Source organism: Ambystoma mexicanum, chromosome 3q (assembly GCF_040938575.1).
Source record: "Ambystoma mexicanum isolate Mex_15411 chromosome 3q, UKY_AmexF1_1, whole genome shotgun sequence".
Lineage (NCBI taxonomy): Eukaryota > Metazoa > Chordata > Amphibia > Caudata > Ambystomatidae > Ambystoma > Ambystoma mexicanum.
Window position 1 is genome coordinate 732,296,940 of NC_090926.1, and position 24,835 is coordinate 732,321,774.

General features: G+C 44.3%; 1 protein-coding gene across 2 annotated transcripts in view; it reads right to left on the bottom strand.

Annotated features, from left to right (window-relative positions):
• Positions 1-24,835, bottom strand: part of METTL23 (methyltransferase 23, arginine) — a 610,690-nt gene that overhangs the window by 448,948 nt on the left and 136,907 nt on the right. For both annotated transcript variants that reach the window (XM_069654659.1, XM_069654661.1), the window contains one exon: positions 7,163-7,267. In XM_069654659.1, coding sequence (XP_069510760.1) covers positions 7,163-7,267 — 105 coding nt within the window. Of the gene's footprint in view, positions 1-7,162; positions 7,268-24,835 lie in introns of those variants that run through there.

Genomic DNA, 24,835 nt, shown 5'->3' on the forward strand with positions numbered 1-24,835 from the left:
GCTATGCAAATGTAGCAATAAATATTCTATTCCAATTGCCACCAATTATTGACAACATTTACTTACACGGTACAGACCAATTGTGTTTGCAAATGTTAGTCCTTCATAGAAATGCAACCAACAATCCTGACAGCAGTTACAATGTTTCCGCAATAAGGCAGGAATTGGACTACTGTGCTGGAATGGTCAAATTCAATATAAACTCACAAAAAGATCCACAAGAATGTCTGATGTACTTGCTACAAGTACTAGCAAACAGAAACATACCTATAAATGAAATCTTCCAGATTTCATACATGTGGAAACATACATGAACTCTTTGCAGGCATGTAGTACAAGAAGTTCCTAATGAACGCTTTGTGTATGTATCCATACCCAACTGTGAATCCATTCCATTTCAGCAACTTGTACAAAATGCAAACTGTGGCAGATTATGTACTACCTGCAATTCCGATAATCTTTCCACCTTACAAATACAGACACATACTAAATACGTAATAGTAATGCTTTTACGTTATAATGCAGATGGTACCAAAAACAACTGCAAGCTGACTGGATTCGCACATGGTCAAGTATCACTTGGTAAGAAAACCTTCTCAACAATAGGCATAACCTACCACGCAGGAGCCACAACCAATGCAGGTCACTACACTGCATATATAAAAAAGAATTGTGGATGGTTTGAATGTAATAATAGTACCATTACTCTAAAGCAGAGATTACTAGCAAATCTTGTAAACGCTTACTTAATATTCTTAAAACCAAAATGTAATAACTAATCTGTGTATGAACATAAACAAAACTTGAACTTAAAAAGTATGGCCAGTTAGAATATGGCAACATGTATCTAACTGCCCCAAGAACCTGCAACAAAGAAACAGATAAATGAATACCACTACAATTAAACAAGAAATAAACAGTTAGAATAGGCCATTAGGTATCTAACTGTCACAAAAATCTGCAACAAGCCAACAGACAGATGAATACCACTAAAATGGTCAAATAAATAAACAAATTGAATACACCTACTGCTATCTAATTGCAACAGTACTACCACCCCTTCCAAATACTAAAAAAACTATACACCTATTCAATTCCTCCTATTGAAATCAATGAAAGAAATATATTGTACCACAACATAGAAAGGTTTTTTTTAATCCAGCATGGATTTTTTTCCCACAGACCCAATGATTTAATCAACAGACATAGGAACTGAGCAGGTTGCACAGTACACTGGTTTGAACTATAGTACTTCTAAAGTACTAACTATGAGGGTCGACAAAAAACAGAAATGTCTACTATGCAATGGAATACTCATTATAAACTACCTACACTAACATGTGATTTTTTCTTTTGTCACAGTCATGTAAAAACTGCATTCAACCACAAAATGTCAAACAGTAAGTATATAACGATTGGACTCGACAAACACCACAGCATAACACACCCATTCAAGCAAACACCTGACCATAAACCACAATCCAAAATGTTTGCTTACATGGGTATCTTATGCTGCAGCGCTTGTTGCCAAACACTACAATCTTGACTGCATGGCCTGGCCTGGCCAGAACTCTTCAGACAGCCTCAACAAAGGAAACAGTAAGTATATAATAATTAAACTCACAAACACTGCAACATAACACAGCCATGCAAACAAACATCTCACCAATAAATACAACCCAAAATGCCTAGAGTCTTCAATACCAACAATCTGAACACAATCCAACAAACAAACAAACACCCATCATCTCACTATCCTATAAACACTATTACATTACTACCAATCAGTACTCACATTTTTGAAAACATATCCCCTAAGCAGCCCACATACCACAATCAAAATGTTTGGTAGCATTGTAGAGTTATGTTGCAGTGGTTGTGGCCAGGGCCTAGAGTCTTGGGTGCAGGGCCGAAGGCCGTAGGCCATGCACCTAAGACTCTAGGCCCTGGCCACAACCACCGCAGAACGACACACCCATAGAAACAAACACCTACCAAATGACCACAACCCAAAAACATAATACATCCACCTCAAAACTATGCACTTCAATTAACATAATAAAAAATAATTACAACCAAAGTACAAACTCTTCAATACATACACCCTTCACCCAATGCTCTTTTAACGACCCAAAACCAACATCATATTAAACTAAAACAGCCAGTAGTGCGCCTACTGTTTAGAATGTCCGCGGACAACCACAGTTACTGCGCACCCCACAAGCACATCACGGCCTTCTCCAACCTACACAAATACAGAATTTGACCCATCTCTTTCTCCCCCACCCTCTCCAAGCGCTCATACACACCAACACACTCCCCAAAAATGTGGTTTGTGTGCAGTGTAAACACTGAATCTGACGAAGCCTGTGTAGGGTGAAACACGTTTTTCTCTCCCCACTTGTCCATTGTGACTTGAATAAAGGATTTTTTTTTCATAGCTTCAGTCGGTCTTCATTTTGGGAACACATTGCACAAGTGTGGCTGTGCTTTTTGACTGCTATGCAGCCTTTGTTTTGATATATATATATATATATATATATATATCATAAGCCCTGGCGGGAGAGTATACCAGGCAGATGCAAGTTGTACGCATTTTCATGTGAGAAAGCCCCGACAGGAAAGCATACCAGGCGTGGTCAAGTTGAATAGTGTGTAATAACCTAAGGAAGTCCTGATAAGGATACATCAGGACTAGCAAAAGGCTGAGAAAACATTAAAGAGGACCGAAAACCTGGCAGGAGAGTACACCAGGTATCCTAACAAACTACAGACTAACAGCCAAGTTGTTTTGTGAACCAGTTGTGTTGTTGATCAAGAGAAACTTAATGAACAAATATTCTTGTGAGGTCTCAACGCTGTATGAGATGATGATGACCAAGGTGGGGGAAGGACTTGGGGCACTTGAGATTAGAATGGGAAACAGAAATGGGAGCCCCGATTGAAGATGGGATGTGGGAACGGGCTTTGGGATATCATAAGGTGTCGAGAAATGCCAGGTTTAAACAAATACAGCTATATGTTACGCACAGGGCATACATGACCCCTCTTAGAATATCGAAGTTCCGAAATGTCGGGCGCCAGGTGTGCCCTAAGTGTGACGATGAGAGCGCTGACATGATACATATGTTCTGGGCGTACCCGGTAATCGGAAGCTACTGGGGCGAAGTGGCGCAGAGGTTAGCGGTAAAGGGGGTCATGCTCAAGATAGACTCGGCCTGGGCCTGCTTGTTGGGAGGGTATCCCAGAGCTAAGAAACTTAAACATGTAGAGAAATTGAAAGACTTGGCATACGTGCTTGCGAAACGAAGGATTGCCATGGGATGGAAGGGGTGTCACAGGCCACGAGTGGAAGTCTGGTGGAGGGACCTACAAAAATGGGCGGAGGCTGAAACGGTGGTGTGGCAAGAGGCTAGTAGCAATACTGGGGATGAGGAAATGGGCTCCCTCATGGCGTGGAAACTATTGATAGCTGAATTGTTTGGAGCAGTATCGGATCCAGCTGAATCTGAAGGCAGTGAAGCCCAGCCGCACGGAGCAGATACTGAAAGTGAAGAACACACAGGCTCATGGGGGGGGGGTGGGATTGGGAGTGTAGTGTTTTAGGTTGTAAAATGTGTTTAAATTGAAACGTCATAAGCTTTACTGAATGCTGGTTGTTGGTTGTTTGGTTTTAGTGTTAATAAAAACATTTTTTAAAAAATAAAAAAAATTAAAAAACTAATATTCTTGAAAGCATTAAACAGAATGAAGAAAAATCCAGGGGAAGGGAACCACCCTATGGTACAAGGAACTCTATCCTCTGGAACTTTTTTGTTGGAGTTACACCTTTTCTTTTTGAACATTTGTACACTGCTAAAGGCCAAAGATATGTATCCTTTTCGCCTTAGAGTTGATTTTTAGAATGTGAGGGCCAGAATAGAACTTTGGACACAGAATGTTTTGCTTTGGACATTCTGACATTTGACAGACCCTTCGTTTTGGTTTTAGGTAGGGAAATACCTCTTAGAGCAGGGACAGAGAGGCACTTCCCAACCCCCTTTTTTTTGTTAATAATAGTTTATTGTCAAAACTATAAGTGTCTGTGTCCGTGTCTCATTCGTGGTTCCTCACACCACCGAGAGAAAAGCCTTTGAAACACCACACTGAATTACCACCTTGTGCACGACTCCAGATATATTGTGCATAGCTATGGAAGGTATTAAAAACATAACTTTTCATTCCATGATCATACAACTTCTACCACTTTTGTTCTGAAAATGGTTCAGTTAATGTTTGCTAGGCAGCTTTAAACCCAGAGAATCCAGTTTATGTTTTGACTAATTCCTGAATATCTGTGACTTGGTGTTGGGCTCATTATCATTCCTCATGTAAAATCTTCACGAGCATCCCACACATGTTGCTATTTCTGTTTACTCGGTTTTCTGAATAGTTTCTTGAAGTAGTGGATCCTACAAGAGGATGCTGTCTAATATCCAACTAAATCTGGCTTTCTGGGATCTGTATGTGAAGGTCCATATCTGTTGGGGGAACAGTTGGATATTGTGTTTGGAAGTATTGTTTTTGAGTAGTGGAGTCTAGAATATTTAATGAAACAAGAAACAGGTTTATTTTCCAATGCCCACCATGTGGAAGGGAATAGTATTCATTGTCTTGCTCTATGCCATGAAAGATTCTCGATACATCTGTGAGTTATTCTTTGTGTGGGCTCAAGGCTTTCAAACTATGCATCGGTTGTGATGATGATGAATTAGGCCGATCCAGAGGCCTATTCAACACTATTCAAATGTGTGAAGGCTCTAAACTTTGGGAAGAGAAGTTTTCTTGAACCTCATCCCCCAATTTCCACTAGCCTGCCTGATGTGTATGGCCACCCTTCTGGATTTAGAACAGGAAGCAGGGGAAACACCGATGGAAGAATCTACTTTTGTTCGCCTAAGAGATGGTCTCCTGGAAAAGAATGCCCGATTTAGAGTGCACTATTGAAGACCAAGCCTATGACTGTAAGGAAGTTAAGGCCCCTGGCATTCAGAGACATCAAATGAATTTCCAGCATATGTTCTGGGTTTATGGGACTGTGGAGTCACTCTTGTAACTCTACCCACATCGTGCTTTGATTCGTAGACTGTGCTGACTAAAATAACTCCAACTGTTAATGGTGCACACCAAATTTCCAATATTAGTGTTCTGGAACAACTTAATCAATTCAAGTAAGTTGAAGGTGCAGGGGAGGAACAATGGTCCTGGCACAGAACCACAACACAATACAGAAGAGAAAGAAGATTCAAATGTCGAATCCTCCGTCTCCTGCACACTTTTGAATACTGTACAAGACAGTAAATCAGTCCAAAAACTTTTCATATATCAATTAAGTAAATAAATCCACCAGGTCATGTTTGTATGAATTTTGTAGAGAAAAATATAAACAATCTTTAATTCAATATAATTTTAGGTAAAACAATCTGCATGTCCGGTATCTTGGCTGACCCGTTTCGAGGTCTATGCCTTTTCTTCCTGAGCCTTACGGACTGCAGAGAGAATATCACATAAAAAGGACATGTCAAGAACCCAAAATAAGCAGTGGTGTTATACAATCCATGAATTGGATGAAATCAGACATGTATGTTCTCTATTGCAAGGTAACGAGTGTCAAATACTGAATCATTAAGGATGCTATCAAATTCATACAATTAAGGAGTGAACCCTATTCTGTTTCAATATAGGCCTGAAGAATCATTATAGACATATTGTGCATATATTGAGCCTACTGGATGTAGCCCACCTTGAATGATATCCCATTATTTAAATTCCATGGGTGTATGGTAATTGAACTGGAGTCCCACTATTATCCACTTGGTAGGCAAATAGCGATTGATCAGCAGTTAAACACACAATGGTACCTTTCTAATGGTTTATCACAGGGATGGCTAACTCTTCGTTCGTGAATCTTCATATCCTGCACACATTCAAGGTGGGCTACCCCCAGTTGGCTCCATATATGCACAAGATGTCTATAATGATTATTCAGGCCTATATCAAAACTGGGATCAGTAAGGTACTTGAAGCATTCTTAAGGAATGTGATTGGCCTCATCTCCCTCCTTTTTCTGAATGGAATTAATGCAAAATCCTGTAAAAGGAGAATGGTAGAGTTCCAAATTTAGTTGGGCCCTGCTTCTTGTTTATTTTGTAGATGCGTACTCTCATTAATGCATCCAGGACAAGGCCATTTTTCTGCTGCAATGTGGATTACACACTCTGAGCCAAATCTACTTGAATCAGTGGCTGATCTGGGTCCTGCTGGATGAATTCTTACAACTCATAGACATACATACGTTTCTAACGGCTCTGACACAACAGTGAGAGGTATGCTGCCTATTCTTAAATAGTATCTCCTTAAGCGGTTCTCTTGTTCATCATGCTTCCTCTCCATCTCTGCATGATCACGAGCTTGTTGTTTCACTTGATTGGATTCTACTTCATCCATCCATGGTTTGAACACTTTGGGGGATATCAACAGATTGTATGGCAAGTTCTTAATACCGTGATGCAATATCTTGATTGACTGCTTAGGAAAAGCTTCAATATCAGTTTTAGTGGCAACAGAAGGATCTAGTCTGGGAAGGGTCCACCTCTAAACCAGGTGAGGGGCATGGGGGTTGCAGGTATTCATTTTTGGATGGTGGCCCATTCCTCCCATAACACTACGTGTGGTAATGAGTGGAGTCTCCCTTCCCTAATCTTCTAATTGCCAGGTACTTGCTGTACACAATGCACAATGTATCTATCAGAGAAAGACAGAGAAAAAGATGGAGAGAGATAGAGAGAGATAGAGATAGAAAGAGAGAGAGAGAGAGAGAGAGAGAGAGAGAGAGAGAGAGAGAGAGAGAGAGAGAGAAAAAGGCACAGAAAAGCACCCCCCACCCCATTTTTGGGGTGAGGTTAGTATGCCCACCCCTTTTCGCACCTACAAGTCCCTGCCAAGGGATATTTTAAGTTTAAATATTTCCTGTTGCTGCATACGTGTTTGGACCAACTACCCAGAGTCTCAATGAGGAGACATAAACTGCATGTGTCAGTCTGAAAAGTAAAAAACCACCACAGAGGGGATATTGGCAGGGTTGGCATAAAGTTAAAACTGAAAAGAGTATCGCAGGCTTTACCTCTAAAATTCTTTTGCCGGCAAGGATTTCTCGGTGGAACCACACATACTGGGCAAGCACCACAGCAGAGGGCCAAACATACATGCCATACTGGGTATCCAGGACCTGGAAGACATATATACTCTGGTAAATGAAATGACAAAATTAAAATGGCATTATGTAAACCTGTTGGAACAACACAATAGTTTGGGACTATTTTTCAAAATCACCATAGTCAGTAAGTTCCCTCGTGAAGCATGGTTTTGGAACAATGTTAGGGTCCCTAGTACAAAAATTTGAAAGGTTCTGTAGAGAGTGAAAGGAAACAGTTGAGCAAATTCAGTTTCCTACATTAAAAAACACAGACAGCGTTTACATTTGGTCTAAAGTGAGTCACAGTTGTAGAATCATTAGTAAAAAAAAATAATCAATCCTACATTTAAAGTTGCTAATTTCTTATGACCATCTACAATCGTCTTCCAGGTCCAATGCATATAAATGGAAAGTTAAAGTACGAGAGCTAGGTTTATTTGCGAATATATATGTTTTTGAGACCAAAGCATTCTACCCTACACTGCTAGCATGGGGGCCTCGTCTATTTTTTGTTTTCACTGATCCGATGCACCCAACCTTTGCCTGACGAGTCCTTATTAAGAGCCTTATCAGGCACGCTAATGCAGTTAGCAGGGTTAGAGTACTGCAAGGCACACCGTTTCCCTATGCAGAGGTACACATACCAGAAACTCCTACACAAAGCTAGTACTGAATCCAATGGCTAGACAGTAAACACAATTAAGGAGGTTGCCCGAGCACTATAGCTTTGTGGTTTAGTTGAGGTTAGGGGTTGTGGAAAACTAGTTAGAACGATTTTTGTCAATAATACGTTTCAAACATTCTAATAAAAAAATGGTAGAAAATCTTTATTTGATTTTTGTAAAATCAGATTCTTAATACAATCATTTATTTCATAGTTCTAATAATACTAATAACTGTTTATATATATATATACTGCACCTCATATTAGTAGCTATGACGTTTTAGGTTGTGGATTTCCCTGCTTATGTGTACAAGTAGATTTTCGCAATACTATCGGATAATGCAGATCACTGAGTGCAGCTGACCAAAAATGCAGCCTTCTCTAGTATATGATATTTTCAACCACTGAGATGTCTGGGAGGGAGAGCTGCTCTTACATCTCCTCTGTGCAGGTGAAGCACTATTATGTCTAATTTCGCAAGTTCCTGTTTTAGGTGGAGAGTTTTCCAAGTAAATGTTATCAATATTCCAACAGAACCAATGTGCCTGGTTCAATGTCTGTATTCTGGTCGAGTCTTCAAAAGATTGGATTCAGAGTGTGGTAAGCGTTTAAAGTCTCCAATAGAGGGGTATGTATTTCCACCACATGCAACGTTAAGCATGTTCTCAGGTGGGAAATTGGACAACTGGAAACTGAAATATGGGACATGCAGAGGAGGGCGATGAACGACAGGGAGCTGGTAGCGGAAGCTGCTGTTAAACGTGAACAACTGTATGAAGCGTATGAGTTCATAGGCAAGCTGGAGTTGGCTGCACATGTGAGCAGAATGCATGACGAGGCTGACAAGCCGGGTAGAACACTTGCATGGCTAGTCAATGGAGAAAAGGGAAAGGTTATTATCACTGCGATGAAGAGCAAGGTGGGCGACACTATACAGGTGCAAAGAGGAATCAATGGGGTGCCCAAGGAATTTATGAGAGGCTATATACTCAACAGGTACGGCTGGGTGAGGCTCAGATAGTGGATCTGTTGGAGGAGGCGGGTTTGCCATAGTTTATAGAGGCAGACACGGCGGAATTGCATCAGCCTTTATATTTAGACGACGTCCATCGGGCAATAGAAGATCCGTTTAGGGGGAAGACACCAAGGACAGACTGGTTACCCTTCGAGTACTTTAAAAAAAAAATGTTTTCATTGTATACGGTTTAAAAAAACCTTTACAAATAGATCAAGATAACTGACAAATTTCATCAGACAACAGAAAATAAGACATTTCACATTAATACATAATACCAATAAAGAAAAATGTGAAATTCCATCCAACAATGGAGTGGAACATTAAGAAGTATAATTCCATCAATAATCTCTGATACACATAGACTAATTTAAATTCATACTCTTAATTAATGCTGATATCGCAATTTCTTCCCAGGTATTCTGGAAGTTTAAATATCTGCACCATAGAGTTTCGTCATCAACATAGAGTCAAACGCCTGACATTTCTCTCTTAGTTTTATCAGCAGATCCAGCACTGGCAACTGCCATGTTCTGCAGGCCAGTGGGGTTCGAAGCAAAACTCTGGGTACCTCTCTGGTCAAGAAATGTGAAGCAGGGATTGCATTCTTCAAAGAGAGTAGCTCAGAGAATAGTAGGTTTAATAGTCTGTGCTGGTTTAAAAAGCACCATATTACTGCAACTTGCAATGCAGTCTGGAGCTTCTAGTTCCTGGGGATCATCCTGAACCCCGACCTCATGACCTCATGTTAACAGTAACCGCAGATGGATTTCACTAATTCCCAAGCATGTAGCGTCAGCATAGCCTGTGAAGCACATGGGTAATCTAGAGAAACTAGGAGTTTGAATAACAAGGGAAGCCTAGAGGAAAGGATGAGACACCCCGCAGTCTCTAGGTCGTTCCCTAGCCGACAGATCAGCAGCGTTGAGTAGCGGTCCAGGCAGTCCTTCGCCCCGCGGCAAGATTTGTGGGAAGTACAGCAGATGTAGGAAGCGTTGTAGGTGGAGCCAATGAGAACAGCAGGCAGCGAGGAAAAACACTGAGTCGAGTTCTATAAAACTGAGGATAGCGCAGGGTGGTCTTGGAAGCAAGACCACGCAGAGCAACAAAGGTTCGAATCCTGGATCCGCACTTAGAAACCGAACTAGGTATTAAGCGTGTTATAAAAAAACAATTAAATATAAATATACAAACATGTAAGGAGTTACTGGCCTCCAGGCTGCTGGAGGTTTACTCTGAGGCCTATGTGGAGGGGATAATGATGCAGTCGATGTGTGAAGCACTGATTAGACTATTGCTGAAGGGGGAAAGACCTGGGGGGGTGCTGCTCTTATAGACCACTCTCTTTCATTAATGTAGATGTTAATTCCTGATCTGCCAAAGAGTTGGGCCAAAGAAGCACAAGGAAGAATATTAAAAACTCAAGGAGCACACATCTGTAGAAATCCCCCTCAACCACTTAAGGAACAACGTCACAGATTGGACATTTGGGCCAAGAAGTATGCCAAGATCAGGTGATCAAAGTTCAAGATTTGTATTAGGGACTGTATATAGGTCTGGGCCCATTTAAGGATCTTCCCCAAACAAATAACAAAACATAGGATGGCCATCGTTAACAAATGTCTCCTTTGACATCTTTTCCATTCTCAGGGTGAATGGTCAGGCTTTTGAGTCTCTGCCGTCACTGTTCCAACGTGCCAAAAGGGTTTTCTCGCTCTTCTCGAATGGTACAGGCTCCAGGATGTCCAGAGTCCTTTTCCTGCTCCTTTGAGCATAGGTGAGGGATTTCTGGGGTCCCATACCCCAAGACTGAGCTTGTCCTCGATGTTTTGCGACACACTCAGGGTTCTCTTACAGATGTCGTTGGGGTCAGCCAGAAGAGAGGCAGTAGTACCAATATCTACTAGCCTTCCTTTCTGACTCTGTTCACCCACCACCTCTCTAATTCATCAATAGGCTTCCCAACTCCCACTGGAACTTCTTTCCACAAGTTAGATCAGCCTGGAGCCCGACTTTGTCCTCCAGAACCTAATACCTCTAGCTGACTATCCTCCTTCCGGCCCCCCGCCTTGCTTATCAATACCTTGATAAAAGTCCTGATCTCTTCTCCTTAGTGCTTTCTTTTTTCTCCACTCCTCATAAACCCCTGGCCCGTTGTCCTTACTCTCCTCATCTGAAGGCATCTCGCCCCGGTTTCCTCTCGCTCGTCTACCTCCACCTCCTGACTCTTGACTGTCTCCTTACCACCACTTTGGCTTGTTCCTGCCATCTCTTCCTTTTCTCTTGATATCAGAGCTGCCTTACCTTCTAGTCTAACCACCTTCTGAACCACCCTCTCCTTGTCGGCCTTCAAGCTCCATTTCCCTAGTTATAGTCACCACCTTACACTCCACCCTGGTTCTTACTTCCTCTCTCCAGGCTTCTAATTTTACTCCTTCTTTGAATTCCACGCCAGGTTTTATTTCCCCTTTCCTTCCCTCTGCTCTTGTCTCCTCATGCCACTTCACTTCTGGTTTTACTTCCATGCTGTTCTGATGAAACTGTGCTTCCTCCTCTCTCACCCGCTCAACTTTTACCACTTTCTTGTCTCCTGCCAGCTCCCGTCTGCAGCACCTCTCCTCTCTGGCAGTCTTCCCTCCCGAGCCTTCTACATACAAGATCTGCCTGCTCCTGTCAGTCACCACACTGAATTTGGCTGCCTGGCTTATATAGTAACATGCCTCCTCCCTGAGTGGAACTAGGGCTGATGGTCTGCAGCTGTGAGCCTAATGCGGGTGAAAGTTGGGATTGGCAAGGCCTGATCACTTCCTGAGGGTCAGACTGAGGCTGAGGGGGCTGGGCTAAATCTAATAGAGCCTGGTGGCCATTTTGAAACTTTGTGTGCATGGAGAGGATGGACAAGCTGCCTTTGTTGAGAATATCCTGCTATGCTGCTGTTGGGAAGGCAAGTGTGTTGGTGGCTCTAGGGGTATTTAGGTTTCCCGCAGGGTATTCTCGTCCTTGATGGGTTTTCCCGCAGGGTATTCCCGTCCTTGATGGGTTTTCCTACAGGCTCCCTGTCTTTAAAGGGATCCTTTAATTTCACCGATTCATTCCAGGCTTTCCGGTTGGGAGGGAAGAGCATTGTGGGAGATGTAGTCTGTCCATTTGAGGGTAGTTTCCCCATACACCTTTGGTGTTTGGTCCTTGAGACAGGTTTCCTGATGTCTTCCCTGGTGTCTAATTAAGTATTGGGTATTTTGCCAGACCCCGCTCCTCAGTCCCTAATTTGGTTTCCTGGATCCAGTCAGGGGTTTGTTTCTGTTCCTGAGATGCATTAAGGGAAAACACTATCTCACCAATTGGTGTGACCAGAGACCCAGCTCCCAGAATTGTTGGGCTCTTGGTCAACAGGTGAGGTTTCAGGCAGCTAACTTCCGTCACGTAACCAAACTATCAATGTTTCAGGAAAGAGCTTACCATGTATCCCTCATTGCATACATTTGACGACCAAACACAAGTAATCCAATGCAATGGTGGCAATTAGTCTTGGCTTAAAGACAACCAAACCACACCCATGAATAATTGCATTGTGAAGTGGCCTACTGTTCACATGTTTGGCATGCAACAAAAACATTAAATAAATAACTCCAAGAGCTCTGTGAGAGAGCTAATGCACTCCGTACCCAAATCTTAAAAGGGTTCCTTTGGTTCGATAAACAGGTGGTACTGTGTAATAAACAAATGGGTAAGCCAAGTGTGCCTGGGTCTTAAAGATTTTGATGTATTACATTAGGTTAGCACTGTGCATTTGGGCAAATACGTGGCCTAAGAAGCAAAGTTTCCATTTCTTGTTCACAGAATTGGCACCCGAAGCAGAAGTCTGGGTAATTTTTGCAGGAAGAATTGTGCATTTAGAATTCACATGCTACTACCCGAGTGTATATTGGGAAACAAACGGGTTGCATGCAACTAGGAAAGGCGTTAGAAGAGTGTGTGGGTTGGGTCTTGCCAGGGGTAAATCTAGATATTGACTAATGGCACAAATGAGAAGACCAGAATGAAAGTCCTGACTTGATGTGAGCACTGAATATTTACGGCAGGCTTGTGGACACCTGAAATCAAAGGTACCCATTGATTTTGCCAATTTAAATTGTATCGGTTTAGCTTGCCAATATGTGTAGGCTTTATGTTTTAAAATGGCATTTCCTGCATTTTATTGTGAGGTGTTCAGGGTAGGCAAGATTGCCCCAACTTCATAGCCTTGGGGAAGAAAAATGGGCATCTACTAAGCATGCGTGTTTTTGGAATAAGACAGGCCGAGTAAAACAAACACGGGCAAAGTGTCTAAGCATGCTTCGCCATTTTTGATTATATTCTAAAGACATATTTGCATATAAGCGCATCCTGAGAGCTAGCTCTGCTTAATCCTGCTGACTGTACTGAACTGAAGGCATGCAATCCTTCAGAATATGGATGGTTAACACTGCCACGAAGAAACGGATGATGAATACGCACTGAAAACGATTGGGAGGCCCGTCCTTATGTGGTTAGATGAATCACTATAGTTCTCGCACTTTCCGCATCCAGCTTGCAAGGAAACTGGAGTACTGGTTGAGGTAAAAAGCTTCTTTTTCAGGGATGAGGAAAGGTCCACACTAAGCAAAGTATCGGATAGGAAAGCTGGGCACGAAATCGGGTTAGCTGTCACTATTTGCCATTTGTGCACAGTGGACCGTCAGACTTATTGTTCATACATTACGTTAGGAATGATTTACATCTGTAGGAAGAGGTGGGCTGCAGATAGACATCACTGCCACTAAGACCACAGCAGCCAACCTGATGGGATAATATCATGCATATCACGTTGCAAAACTGGACCTATATACATGTTCCAGACCAATTAGCTCGGTTTGATGAACTTGCTTACAAAACAAGGAATGGTGTTTTAATTTCTTGTGAGCCCAGGAGCTGGCTTGCTTAAAAAAGGATCCAGTTTTAGGAGGAACTTCCGGGAGTAAGTCGGTCTGTGGCCCATAGGTGATCTGGAAGAATATGGAATGGTTACCAGAGGTTCCACAGTCAGGGTAACATTTTTAACACCAAGAGCTAGTTGAGATCCAGCTGGCATGTGCACGAGTGTGACAGACTGTTGTTAGGCAGAATTATATGCAGTGCCCTTTGGGAACACCATACATAATTAAGACTACAAGTGACAGTACAAAAAAATCACCTTTGGTACAAGCCTGTACTACACTGTTAAAGTGGTAGCAGTAGCGGAGCAGCCAGACTTATCTCAAGAGTAAGTGAGCAGTATCAGACAGTTACACAAAGGACAGCAATTACTATGATTCAGGCAAACACTGACTCAAGGTTTTAAAGTAAAAACATACATTTATTTCACTCTTCAGTTGTATAACATTACACTATTATAAGCAAGTTAAAAATCACAATCTTAATACACCACACCACTTCCCTTAAATTCCAGACAAGTTAAGCTCACAAAATGAAGTGGGAGCAAAATGGCACTCCAGTAATTTAAAAGGGAGGGAAAGACACACGTTATTAGAAATTAGATCAAACCAACAGGTAAGTACTCCGGGCAGTTGAACAAGAGGAACTTCAGTGAGGAGGTCAGATAGAAAAGGTTTAGGGCCAAAGTCAATGGGTCAAAAGTCTTTTGCTCAAGATCACACAGTTCAGGGTAGTTTGCGGTAAAGTTCGTGGCACGGTTTCCAGACGATGTTGGTTGATACAAAAGTTAGTTCAAAGAGACGAGAAGGACAAGCCCTCGGATTGGAGAAAGATTTCAAACACGTTCACCGTGGTTGAACGAAACCGACAACCAGATTTGCACAGTACCTTAAAACGGAGACGAAGCTGTAGCTGAGGCTGACGTTCCTGGTAGTTCCTGCAGGCTCACGGTTCCTGAAGCGACTGTCCGACTGATCAGACGTAGAAAGACTGGAGGGTCCTGCACTACCCAGGGAAGAAACCAGCAGCAGAGCAACGAATAAAAGATGCGCTCCTTAAAGCCCAAGCAGGGTCCGACCTTCCTGGCTACAGAGCTTCCTACAGCTTCCTGGACCTTCCGACCTTCCTACAGAGCCCTCTGTAGCTCTGTACAGCGAATTCGACCAGAGGAGGGGTCCCGGCTTGTAGTTTGGGTGAACTGGTTGATCCCACCAGCTCATGGGAAGATGTTTCCTGGAGGATCTTCTCTGTCGTCGTATTCTGGAGATTCGGACCTGCAGCAGGGCTTCACCGGGAAGTTCAGTCGTTGTAGGGGTCCTCTTCAGCCAGTTCCTTGTTGGTTCTTTCGTTCCAGTGGCGACTCTGCCTTTCAAGTCCCAGAGACCTGCTTTTTATGCAGTTTTCCCCCATTCATACAGCCTGGCTGTCAATCACACAGCAGGGTGGCTGTCCTGGCAAGGACAGCCCCCTTAGCCAATCAGACAAGAGTGCGACTTGGCATGGCATGGGTTCCGAAGACCCCTCCCTCACATCCTGCCTACTGTGCAGAAGCCTGCAAAAAGACAGCGAACAAAGGAATCATCCCCGGTTTGGCATGCAGAGAAGAACACGAGAAAGACTAACAAAAAGAAATGGCGACTAAACCCAACCGGAGCCAAAATAAAATGTATTTGGTCAAGCGGTAGAAAGTTTAGGGTAGATACCACTGCCACCAGCCAAGTCTTAATATAAAGGGAGCGAAACAGTGCTCCAAGAGACACAGACAAAAATGGATAAGAATTAACCCTTTCCAATACTCCATGTAAGATGGGGTGTACTGGGTTTGTATGTTAACGAGATTACATAAAGTTAATGGCAACTTTACATGTTTCTGGGAGACAGTAGTCAGTCCCAGAAAAATGGAGTCATAGGGAAGTCTAAAAGACAACCCTGTGTTACTGCACTGAGGGTGCTGTGTAACACACACAAAAATGGTGCTCATGGAGTAGGTGAGGCTCCAGAGCCCAAGATCACACAAACGGTAAAAACACACACAGCAAAACACATGTAAGAGTGGGAAAAAGGCTCACACTCTTACCAGGTGAAAAAAAAGAAATCCAGCAAAGCTGCTGAGGGACTCAATAGGTAAGGGAAATTAGCCATTTATGAGAATTCTCCCTACCAATTGTCATCTGTAACGGTGTAAAAGCCCCAGCACTTATTTATATTACATAAAATAAAGCGTGCAATTCAGTTTCTGAAACGGAGGTCTGCTAATCAGACCCCTTCCATGAATGCTCCATGCCAAAATTATAGTGCACACATGTTTTTTGCTGACACAGCCTCTAGCACCCTCAGCACTAGCCATGCAGAGGCACATGGCTGGTTAAAACATGTTCATTCCTTATTGATACTGGAATACAAAGTTCCTACATGCAGAGTTTGCATTTTAATCTTCTGCACCTCTCTTCTACATTATAACAGTTTAATGTCACAGATAGCCCCAATAATCCACAGACGAAAGAAGATATTTTTTCACCAGGCTGCAGTATAGATTGGAATAGGCTTCCTGTAATGCTCTGGTGGACGTGGACTAAGGGGTACCCTGGTTTATTCTCAGCCTTTGTGTGGGCTCCCTAGCCAAAGGTCCCTGCTCCCTCAACCCTAGCCAAGGGTCCCTACTCCCCCACAACAACTTCCAAACCAGATATCTAATGCAAGGTAATCCCTAATATTGTATCCTTCTTTAGATTGCTCTCTCTTTCTCCCACACACAGTCTCCCAGTCACCCTCCCCTCACCCACACAATATTTCTGTAATTGGCACCACTCTCTCACACACAGACAATACCTTACCTGCACTCTCTCCAACACCACTGCTATAATCTGCAACTCTCTCATACACACACACACACACACACACACACACACACACACAGACACAATACCTTAGCTACATTCTCTCTCACGCCACCGCTACAATCTGCAACACTTTCACTCCATCGCCGGTTTTTGCTCCTTCAAGGTCGCCGTTAACCTCGCGTGAAGACCTTTACTTGTCGGTCTTCTTCTTGCTGTCATCAGAGGTGATTTTTGGATTACTCCATCTTCTAGGTTTGCGTATGTAGTCATGGGTTAGGATTCTTCATGGTCTGGGTGGACTTGTCACAGTAGAGCTGGTTTCACAGGGTCTTCGCTGTGACGGGCTTACTTGCTTTGTCTGGGCAGGCTTTTATAGGCCAGCCGGTCCTGCGTCAGTCCTGCGCTCGGTTCCAACTGGTTATTTGGGTCACCTGCCTTCTGGGACATTTAATTCTCTTCCACGGGGGGGTTGAGTTTGTATAAGGATTTTTTTATTTTGAAAAGGCCTGCAAGCCTCATCCCCGTTTTGATCCATGCCACGGTCCCCAAGCTGGAGAAAAAAAATGACTTGCTGGCCACACTGCTTCTGCCCACCGTTTAAGTTTGTCACCGGGTGGCTGGATGGTGACTGGTAATAGCGTGCACTGTGCGTTGTTCCATCTACTGCTGGCGCTCCGGTCCAGACCCTCTCAGCATCCACCCGGAGCCTTCTGGGATGGGTAGTTCTGTAAGAAAAAAAAGAAGAGACCTGACCAGAAGTGAGGCTGCAAGGCATTACGATCGAGACAATGGTACCATTGCTGTTAAAATAAAACACTCTAGCAGGGGAGTCAGACTGGAGCCCTCCCAACTCCCTCACCCTGCTTTTGAGGTAGGATTGGCCCGGTTGAACTAGCCTGGTAGACTGCCTACCCCAGGGTGAGAGTGGTCCATGCTCCTCTTTGACAGGGCCAAGCCTCTGACCCTGTCAAAGTAACCTTGTCAGCCTGTTGGCCAGTAAATCTGTAAATACAAGCCATGCTGAGTGGTGGCTGATATGACCACACAATTTAACACTCACTGCAAATTGATATCACACTAGTGTCAGCTTTGTGAGCAGGGCCCAGATATGACAGGACAGATTTGTATTATTGTCTGTTCTGACTGTCTCCAAGGCTGCCATGTGGAAAAATGACCAGGCGTCTGCCTTTTGATCGCCCTGCAGGAAGGGCAACACCTTCCTCTGTGGCCGCAGGACCCCCAGCAGGAGGTCTCCTGGGAGTCAGTGCTTCAAAGGAAGCAATGACATAAAGACAAACTCTCACAAGGGTGCTGACCACAGTAGTCCCTCTGAAGTCAACAGACATGGGAAGGGGCAGAGTTAGAGTAGCCAGAAGAGAGGTGAGCTGAGGGAGGGATTCCGCCATCTTGGTTTGTATAAGGATTCTTTACCACTTCCTCCACCTCCCACCCCCATTTCCTGCAGGCAAGCCACTCTGGGTGTGATGTCAGAAAGCAAAGGGTTCTTGTTAAACAGCCTTGATTGGACCCATTACAGCGGGCTTGCTTTGGACCAATCCCCTGTGGAAATTTGCCTTCATAAAGGAGGGAGGAAGCCTTCTCCTTGTTTGATTAAATCGCTGGACTCCCCGAATAAGATGAAGAATTGAAAGGACCTCTGTTGGGGATACAGTTTATCCCAAAGTCCTCTGCCAGAGAGAAGACAGAAGGCATCCAAGGCAGAGGAGAACCCTGTCTCCTAACCATCCCCAGGGAACAGTGGGGGTGAATAGCTGTGGACCTAGACCTTTCTGCTGGCTGTGGAACTGGAACCAAGACTTTGCACTGGAGGTCAAGGAGCCCCTATAAGTGCCAGACAACTTCCAGGAGTAGAAGCACAGAAATTAAGGACTCACCTCGTCCCAGACACCCAGGATTAGCCCCCATTGGCCTGTAGGCCCAGTAGGAACCTGTAGGATCCTGCTTTTTCACCTCAAGACAGCTAGCTGGCTTGATGGTGCTCAACACCCTTTGAGCCACCACAAGACCCAAGGTACTGCTTTCGGCCCTCTACACAAACGTTGAACCGCTGGTTGCACATTGAGCCATTCAGATGCTGGCTAAACCCATTGAGTCGACTGATTCATCTTGACTCGATCATGGGCTCGACATTGTGGAAGCAACTCACTCTAGCACCGACTCGGCCTGCTGGAAACCACCAAACTCGCTTGTCTCACATAGACACGACCCAGCAGAGCCATTGGCATGCCGCTGACTCAACCGCTACATTGAACCATTGAAAGCCATTGTCTTGCTGTCTGGAATGCAGACTCTACCCAAAGGGAGCCTGCGCCTTTGAACAGATTTGATACCGTTCGGCAGTGGGTTAACATAACGTCTCGACATTGACTCGACGGCAGCTAAAGTTCCAAGAAGCCTGTCTCGACACTGGAGCACAAGAGGCCCCCCAAACCCCCGGTCCACTTTCTGGGACCATAGGGGTCTTTAATCCCCCCACCTTTTTCTACAAGAATATATCCTTGAAAATGTACATTGTTGACCAATCTGATTGCCTGAACAACCCTCGCTTCTCGTTCTGTTCTTATCAGTTTAATATAAACACACATCTCCAATCTCTGTGTTTCTTTAAAGGGGTGGTTTTTCCTAGTGTTTTATGATAGCTTGCATTTCATTGTTTGATTAAAGTACCTTCATTTGTATAGAACATTGACTGGATAGTCTTTAATTTTGGAACAATTATAATGAAGTAGTTTGGGTTCCTACTGCTTTCAGCGCAAACCCCTCCAATAGATATATAGCATGACCAGCGCCTGCACGACCAAATGAGGTGAAGGAGGTATTAATTTTATTTCATTGAATTTATGGAGCATCTTTCGCCAAAGACGCGGAACAAAATATATCAAAAAGCAGTACAATCATGATCAAATGTAAACATAGGTAAAAACAGAAGAGGGGGAAGCCAGAGGACTAAGACGAGAGAAGATAAGAGATGTGTTTTGAGATTTGATTGGAAGATACAGAGAGATGTGGTAGAATGAATTGAGACGGCAAGGGAGTTCCAGTGTTTGGGAGCCATAAGAGCATAAGAACGGAAACGAGAAGCAGCACAGGGAGGTTTAGGAACAGTTAGAAGAAATATGTTCTGTGATCATAGAGGGCAAGATGGGACATAAAACGAAAGTATGGCAGAGAGATAAGGGTGGCCAGACCATGGGTACATTTGAAAACAATTGAGAGAAAGTGGTAAAGAAGACGAGATCATCAAATCGAAAGTAGGGAGGACGTAATAGAAGACCGAGGGGGTAAAGAAAAGAGGAGACGAATCGAGGTATATTTATGTTTTGTTGGTTTCACCTATATGATTGGGATCCCTGCTGGTTTAGTAGTGTGCAGCGGTTTAGCCACTACTCATCCATGTACTTGCAGAGCAGTAATCATTTTGCCACAACAGGGTAAAGAAGACTGGCAACCACTACAAAACTAGCCCTGTTCGGCAGTGAAACAAGCAGGATATTGGCAACGGGACAGCTTGTCATGCATTCAGGCGATTAATAATACAGACCACAATGGGAGCCAACATATTAAATGATGGAACCCCTTGCATGCAATATATTACAATGTCCAAATGTGAAACACTCATTCAATGGTTTATGAACGCAGGACACTTGTTTTTAGAGAAATCTGAGATTAGTGAATTTCCAACGTTAAACTACGATCTCAGCTATTGATCCTTTTCAATTGCCAATGAATAAAAAAGTCAGCCCTGAAGGGTACACAGGACTGTAGAATGAAGCCCAAAAACCCAGAAAGACAGCTGTGATGCAAAACGGACCATGGTGATACACCTGAACTCCAATGAGCCAACGGTCCGGAAGCTATGACGGATCAACTTGTGCACAACCAACTCATGTTGCACTGCTCTAACTGGCCCATTCAAGAAAGGTTTTGGGAGAGCATTGACCTGAGTTTGAAGAAACCCTTCTCATCGCCAAGAGCACGGATGAATCACTTACACATATAAACTACATTTTTTAATTTGTATTTATTTGGTTTAAATATAAGAGCTTTCACAGTTGTTTATATATCAAAAAAGCATAAGACATACAATTAACTTACTACACATAAAACAAAGTTGTTGATTAAAGAAATATAGATACAATAAAATGTATCTAAATACAACCTTTTTTCAACAGTTCTATAAAATAATTCATCCATATCATTCTTAAAAAGACCCAACATTATTCAAATTCAAAAGAGATTTTATAAAATTTAGAACCGTAATTGATAATGATATTTGATTTGCACTAAAAAGTCTCTCCTAAAATTGATCTGTCCATAAACTCATATCATTGTACACAAAATTAATACATTAATCAAACATTTTACTAGACACTGGTTCACATTCAATAAACCAGTGATTTAGTGTTTCAACATATATCCAGCAGAATCGACAAAGTATAGACGCTCTCTGTACCTCAGCTCTAACCCCTATAACTTAGTTTATGGAATTAGATTAAATATACATGTTTAAATTATTCCTGAAGAATATTGAAGGATACAGCAATTAGTATCGTGGAATGGTTATTAAAGGCTCTTACATCCAACACTGATTGATAACAGATAATGGGCCCAATTCACTGAAACGAGTGCAGAAAACGAGCAAGCACCGTGCGCCAGCTGTGGCGCAAAGACAATTGCGCGGCACGCGTATTCATGGATTTCCCAAAGCATCACTAGCCGTGGCGCAAGGAACATCAAGTAGTGCCAGTAACGCTCCCAACACGCCCCCACTTGAAGTAAAAAGCAAGTAAAATGCCAAACACTGCGCAAGCCACCACGCCATCCCAGGACCAGCATAGAGCCCCCCCAACCAAAACGCATTAAAACGCAGCGCGGACGGGGTACATGCTGAGTTTTCATGTGATTTGGCTGGGGTGCGGATGGGGTATGCGCTGAGTTTCCACACAAATTGTCTGGGATGTGGATGGGGTATGCGTTGAGTTTGCACGCAATTTGGATGGGGTGCGGACGGGGTACATGCTGAGTTCTCACGTGATTTGGCTGGGGTGCGGACAGGATGCGTGCGGAGTTCTCACGCGATTTGGCTGGGGTGCGCGCAGAGTTTCCACACAAATTGTCTGGGGTGCAGACGGGGTACGCACAGAGTTTCCACACGATTTGTCTGGGGTGCGGACAGGGCACGTGCTGAGTTTCCATGAAAATTGTCTGGGGTGCCGACGGGGTATGCGCTGAGTCTCCACGCAATTTGTCTGGGGTGCGGATGGGGTATGCGCTGAGTTTGCATGCAATTTAGCTGGGGTGCGGACGGGCTACCTGCCGAGTCTCCACGCGATTTGTCTGGGGTGCAGTGTGTACCCCGTCCGCACCCCAGACAAATAGCATGAAAAAGGAAGCAGACCGCTCCCGACGGGACATCCACACCCCAGAACCCATCACCCGAGCCTGCAGGCAGCCCCCACTACATAAGGCCCCCCAACCCTCCATCATCCCAGCCTGCAGGCAGCCCACAACACCTGTGACACGCCAGCCCCCATCACCCCAGCCCGCAGGCAGCCCACAACACCTGTGACACTCCAGCCCCCATCACCCAAGCCTACACGCAGCCCACAACACCTGTGACACCCCAGCCTGTGACACCCCAGCCTCCATCACCCCAGCCTACAGGCCCACAACACCTGTGAAACCTCAGGCCCCATCACCCCAGCCTACAGGCAGCCCCCACTACATGGGACCTCCCAGCCCCCATCACCCCAGACTGCAGGCAGTCCCCACTACATGGGATCCCCATTACCCCAGCCTGCAGGCAGCCTGTGCCACCCCAGCCCCCATCACCCCATCCCGCAGGCAGCCCCCACTACATGGGACCCACCAGCCCCCAACACCCCAGCCTGCAGGCAGCCCACAACACCTGTGACACCCCAGCCCCCATCATCCCAGCCTGCAGGCAGCCCATAACACCTGTGACACCCCAGCCCCCATCACCCCAGCCCGTAGGCAGCCCCCACTACATGGGACCACCCCCATCACTAGCACAACTCAATGTGTGTCACATGAGCAGACACTGCCCAGGCGGGTCACGGCCAGAGCCACAATGAGCTAATATTACCAGAACAGATAACCCAATAAACACATCACTGTTCCTTCCATGTGTTAAGGACATGACATCTTATCAAATGACATGTCAATCACAATGCGCACATACATAAGTGTAAGAAGCCGCAAAGGGTCCGGGGGTGATGAACACAGTGACGACAGAGACAATGAACTTGGTAGGGCATGTGACATTGAGATTGCGCCAGTGCATGGGAAGTGGGGAAGGAGAAAAGGGGTTTGTGTGAGGGGGCAGTGCAGTAATTGTGAAGGACACTGTGACAAATATAACAATGTAGAAAATAAAGAAACTGTGCCCAGCTGGTGTCAAGTCCAAGCCTGAATGCAGACAGCAGGTGTAAAGTGCAGGTAGGTGGCTGTTGCCATACGTAAAAACAGTCCAAGTGTAGTGGATGCCAGGGAGGCAGTGCGGGTGTGTAAGTGGCGTGCAAGGGGACCTTTGCCCAAGTTCAGAGGGCAGCCACGTGAACATTGCAGATTCCGACAGGAGTTCAGCAGGTCAGAGGAGTACCAAAAGCACAAGCAAAGAGGAGTGACTCAAGTTCTGAATGACTACATGGCAATCAGAAAGGGAGTTACCCACACAGACTGCTGCATTAGTCTGCCAAAATGTAAAAACAGAGAAATGGCAAAAAGTGACTGCCAGTGCAAGATGCCCAACAACAGCACAGTCAATGAAAACAGCACACACACATGCTGGAGAAGGTCAAAGCATGCCATTTGCGTTACACTGCATGAATGAATTCCTGGCAAAATATTGGAAACATTTTACACTCTAATCAGTCCCCCACCCTAAACCCCCCTCCTCCCAACACAGTGAGGACCAATACTCAGTGATGGTGCACATGTGATAGCAAATGAGACTTCACCGTGCATACTGAAACTCTCCCTTCACACACATCACATCCACTGGTCACGCACATGTGTAACTGCAACACACAAATGGATAGCAAACATGACACATGCATGCAAGTAAGCACACACATGACCAACAATGATCCTTACCTGGGAGACCAAACAGAGAAACAAATCAGTGAATTTTGCGGGAAAAAAGTCAGAGAAGCCATTACTGTGAGTAATCAAATCAAAATATATTAACCAGTTGTATTCATGTCATACAAACTGCAAAACAAAAATTTAAATATGTACATCGGAAATTAAGAAAATGTTCAAATGTCCACACTAAAAATCCAGTTATGTACATTTAAAAAGTAAAAGTTTCAAAATAGGTCCATGTCCATAAAAGTCTTACAAAAATAATAATCGAAATGAGAATAAAATACATTCCGGCAATGTGATCAGAAAAAATATAAAACACCAGTAAACTATGTACAAATAAACATGGAGCAAAGTCCAGTTAGTACGCCAAAACATAAAAAATAAAAAAAAGGTAAATCACACACAAACAACTATGTACAAAAAGTGAAGTGTAGTCCAAAAACTCCAAATCGTAAAAAGAAAAAAAAGAATAAAGGAAACTTGTTACCAAAGAACTATTTGGTAACTATTGGCCAGGGCATCATCGAACACTGCGTCCAATTCCCCTATGTGGGCCTCCACTCTCACCTCGAGGGCTTGCAGGGACTCCAAATGCCGCTCTCCCACTCCCTGCAAGTTTCCTCGAGGACCTCAGCCCACCTCTCTGCCCGACGCAGTGAAATCTCCGCCCTGGCCATGGTGAGTCTTGCCTCCCGTACCCGCTGCCGCTCTGCCCCGATCTGCTGCCCCAAACGCTGCAACACAGAAGACATCCTTTGGGTAAGGTTCACATTTGCCTCCTGTATGACGGCCGATACCTGCCTCCCTGAGATGTCATGCCCCGAGTACAGTCGCCTCCTACTCTGAGCCTGCTGCTGTCAAATAGCCTGGTGCCTGCTCCTTAAGGACAGTCTCTGGCACGACAACCCCCAGGGCTGTCGTGCACATGCTCTGCTCCTTGGTGCTCGCTCTCCCTCCATTTTCACGGCTCCTGTTGACGGCTGCATCTGCGTGGTGAC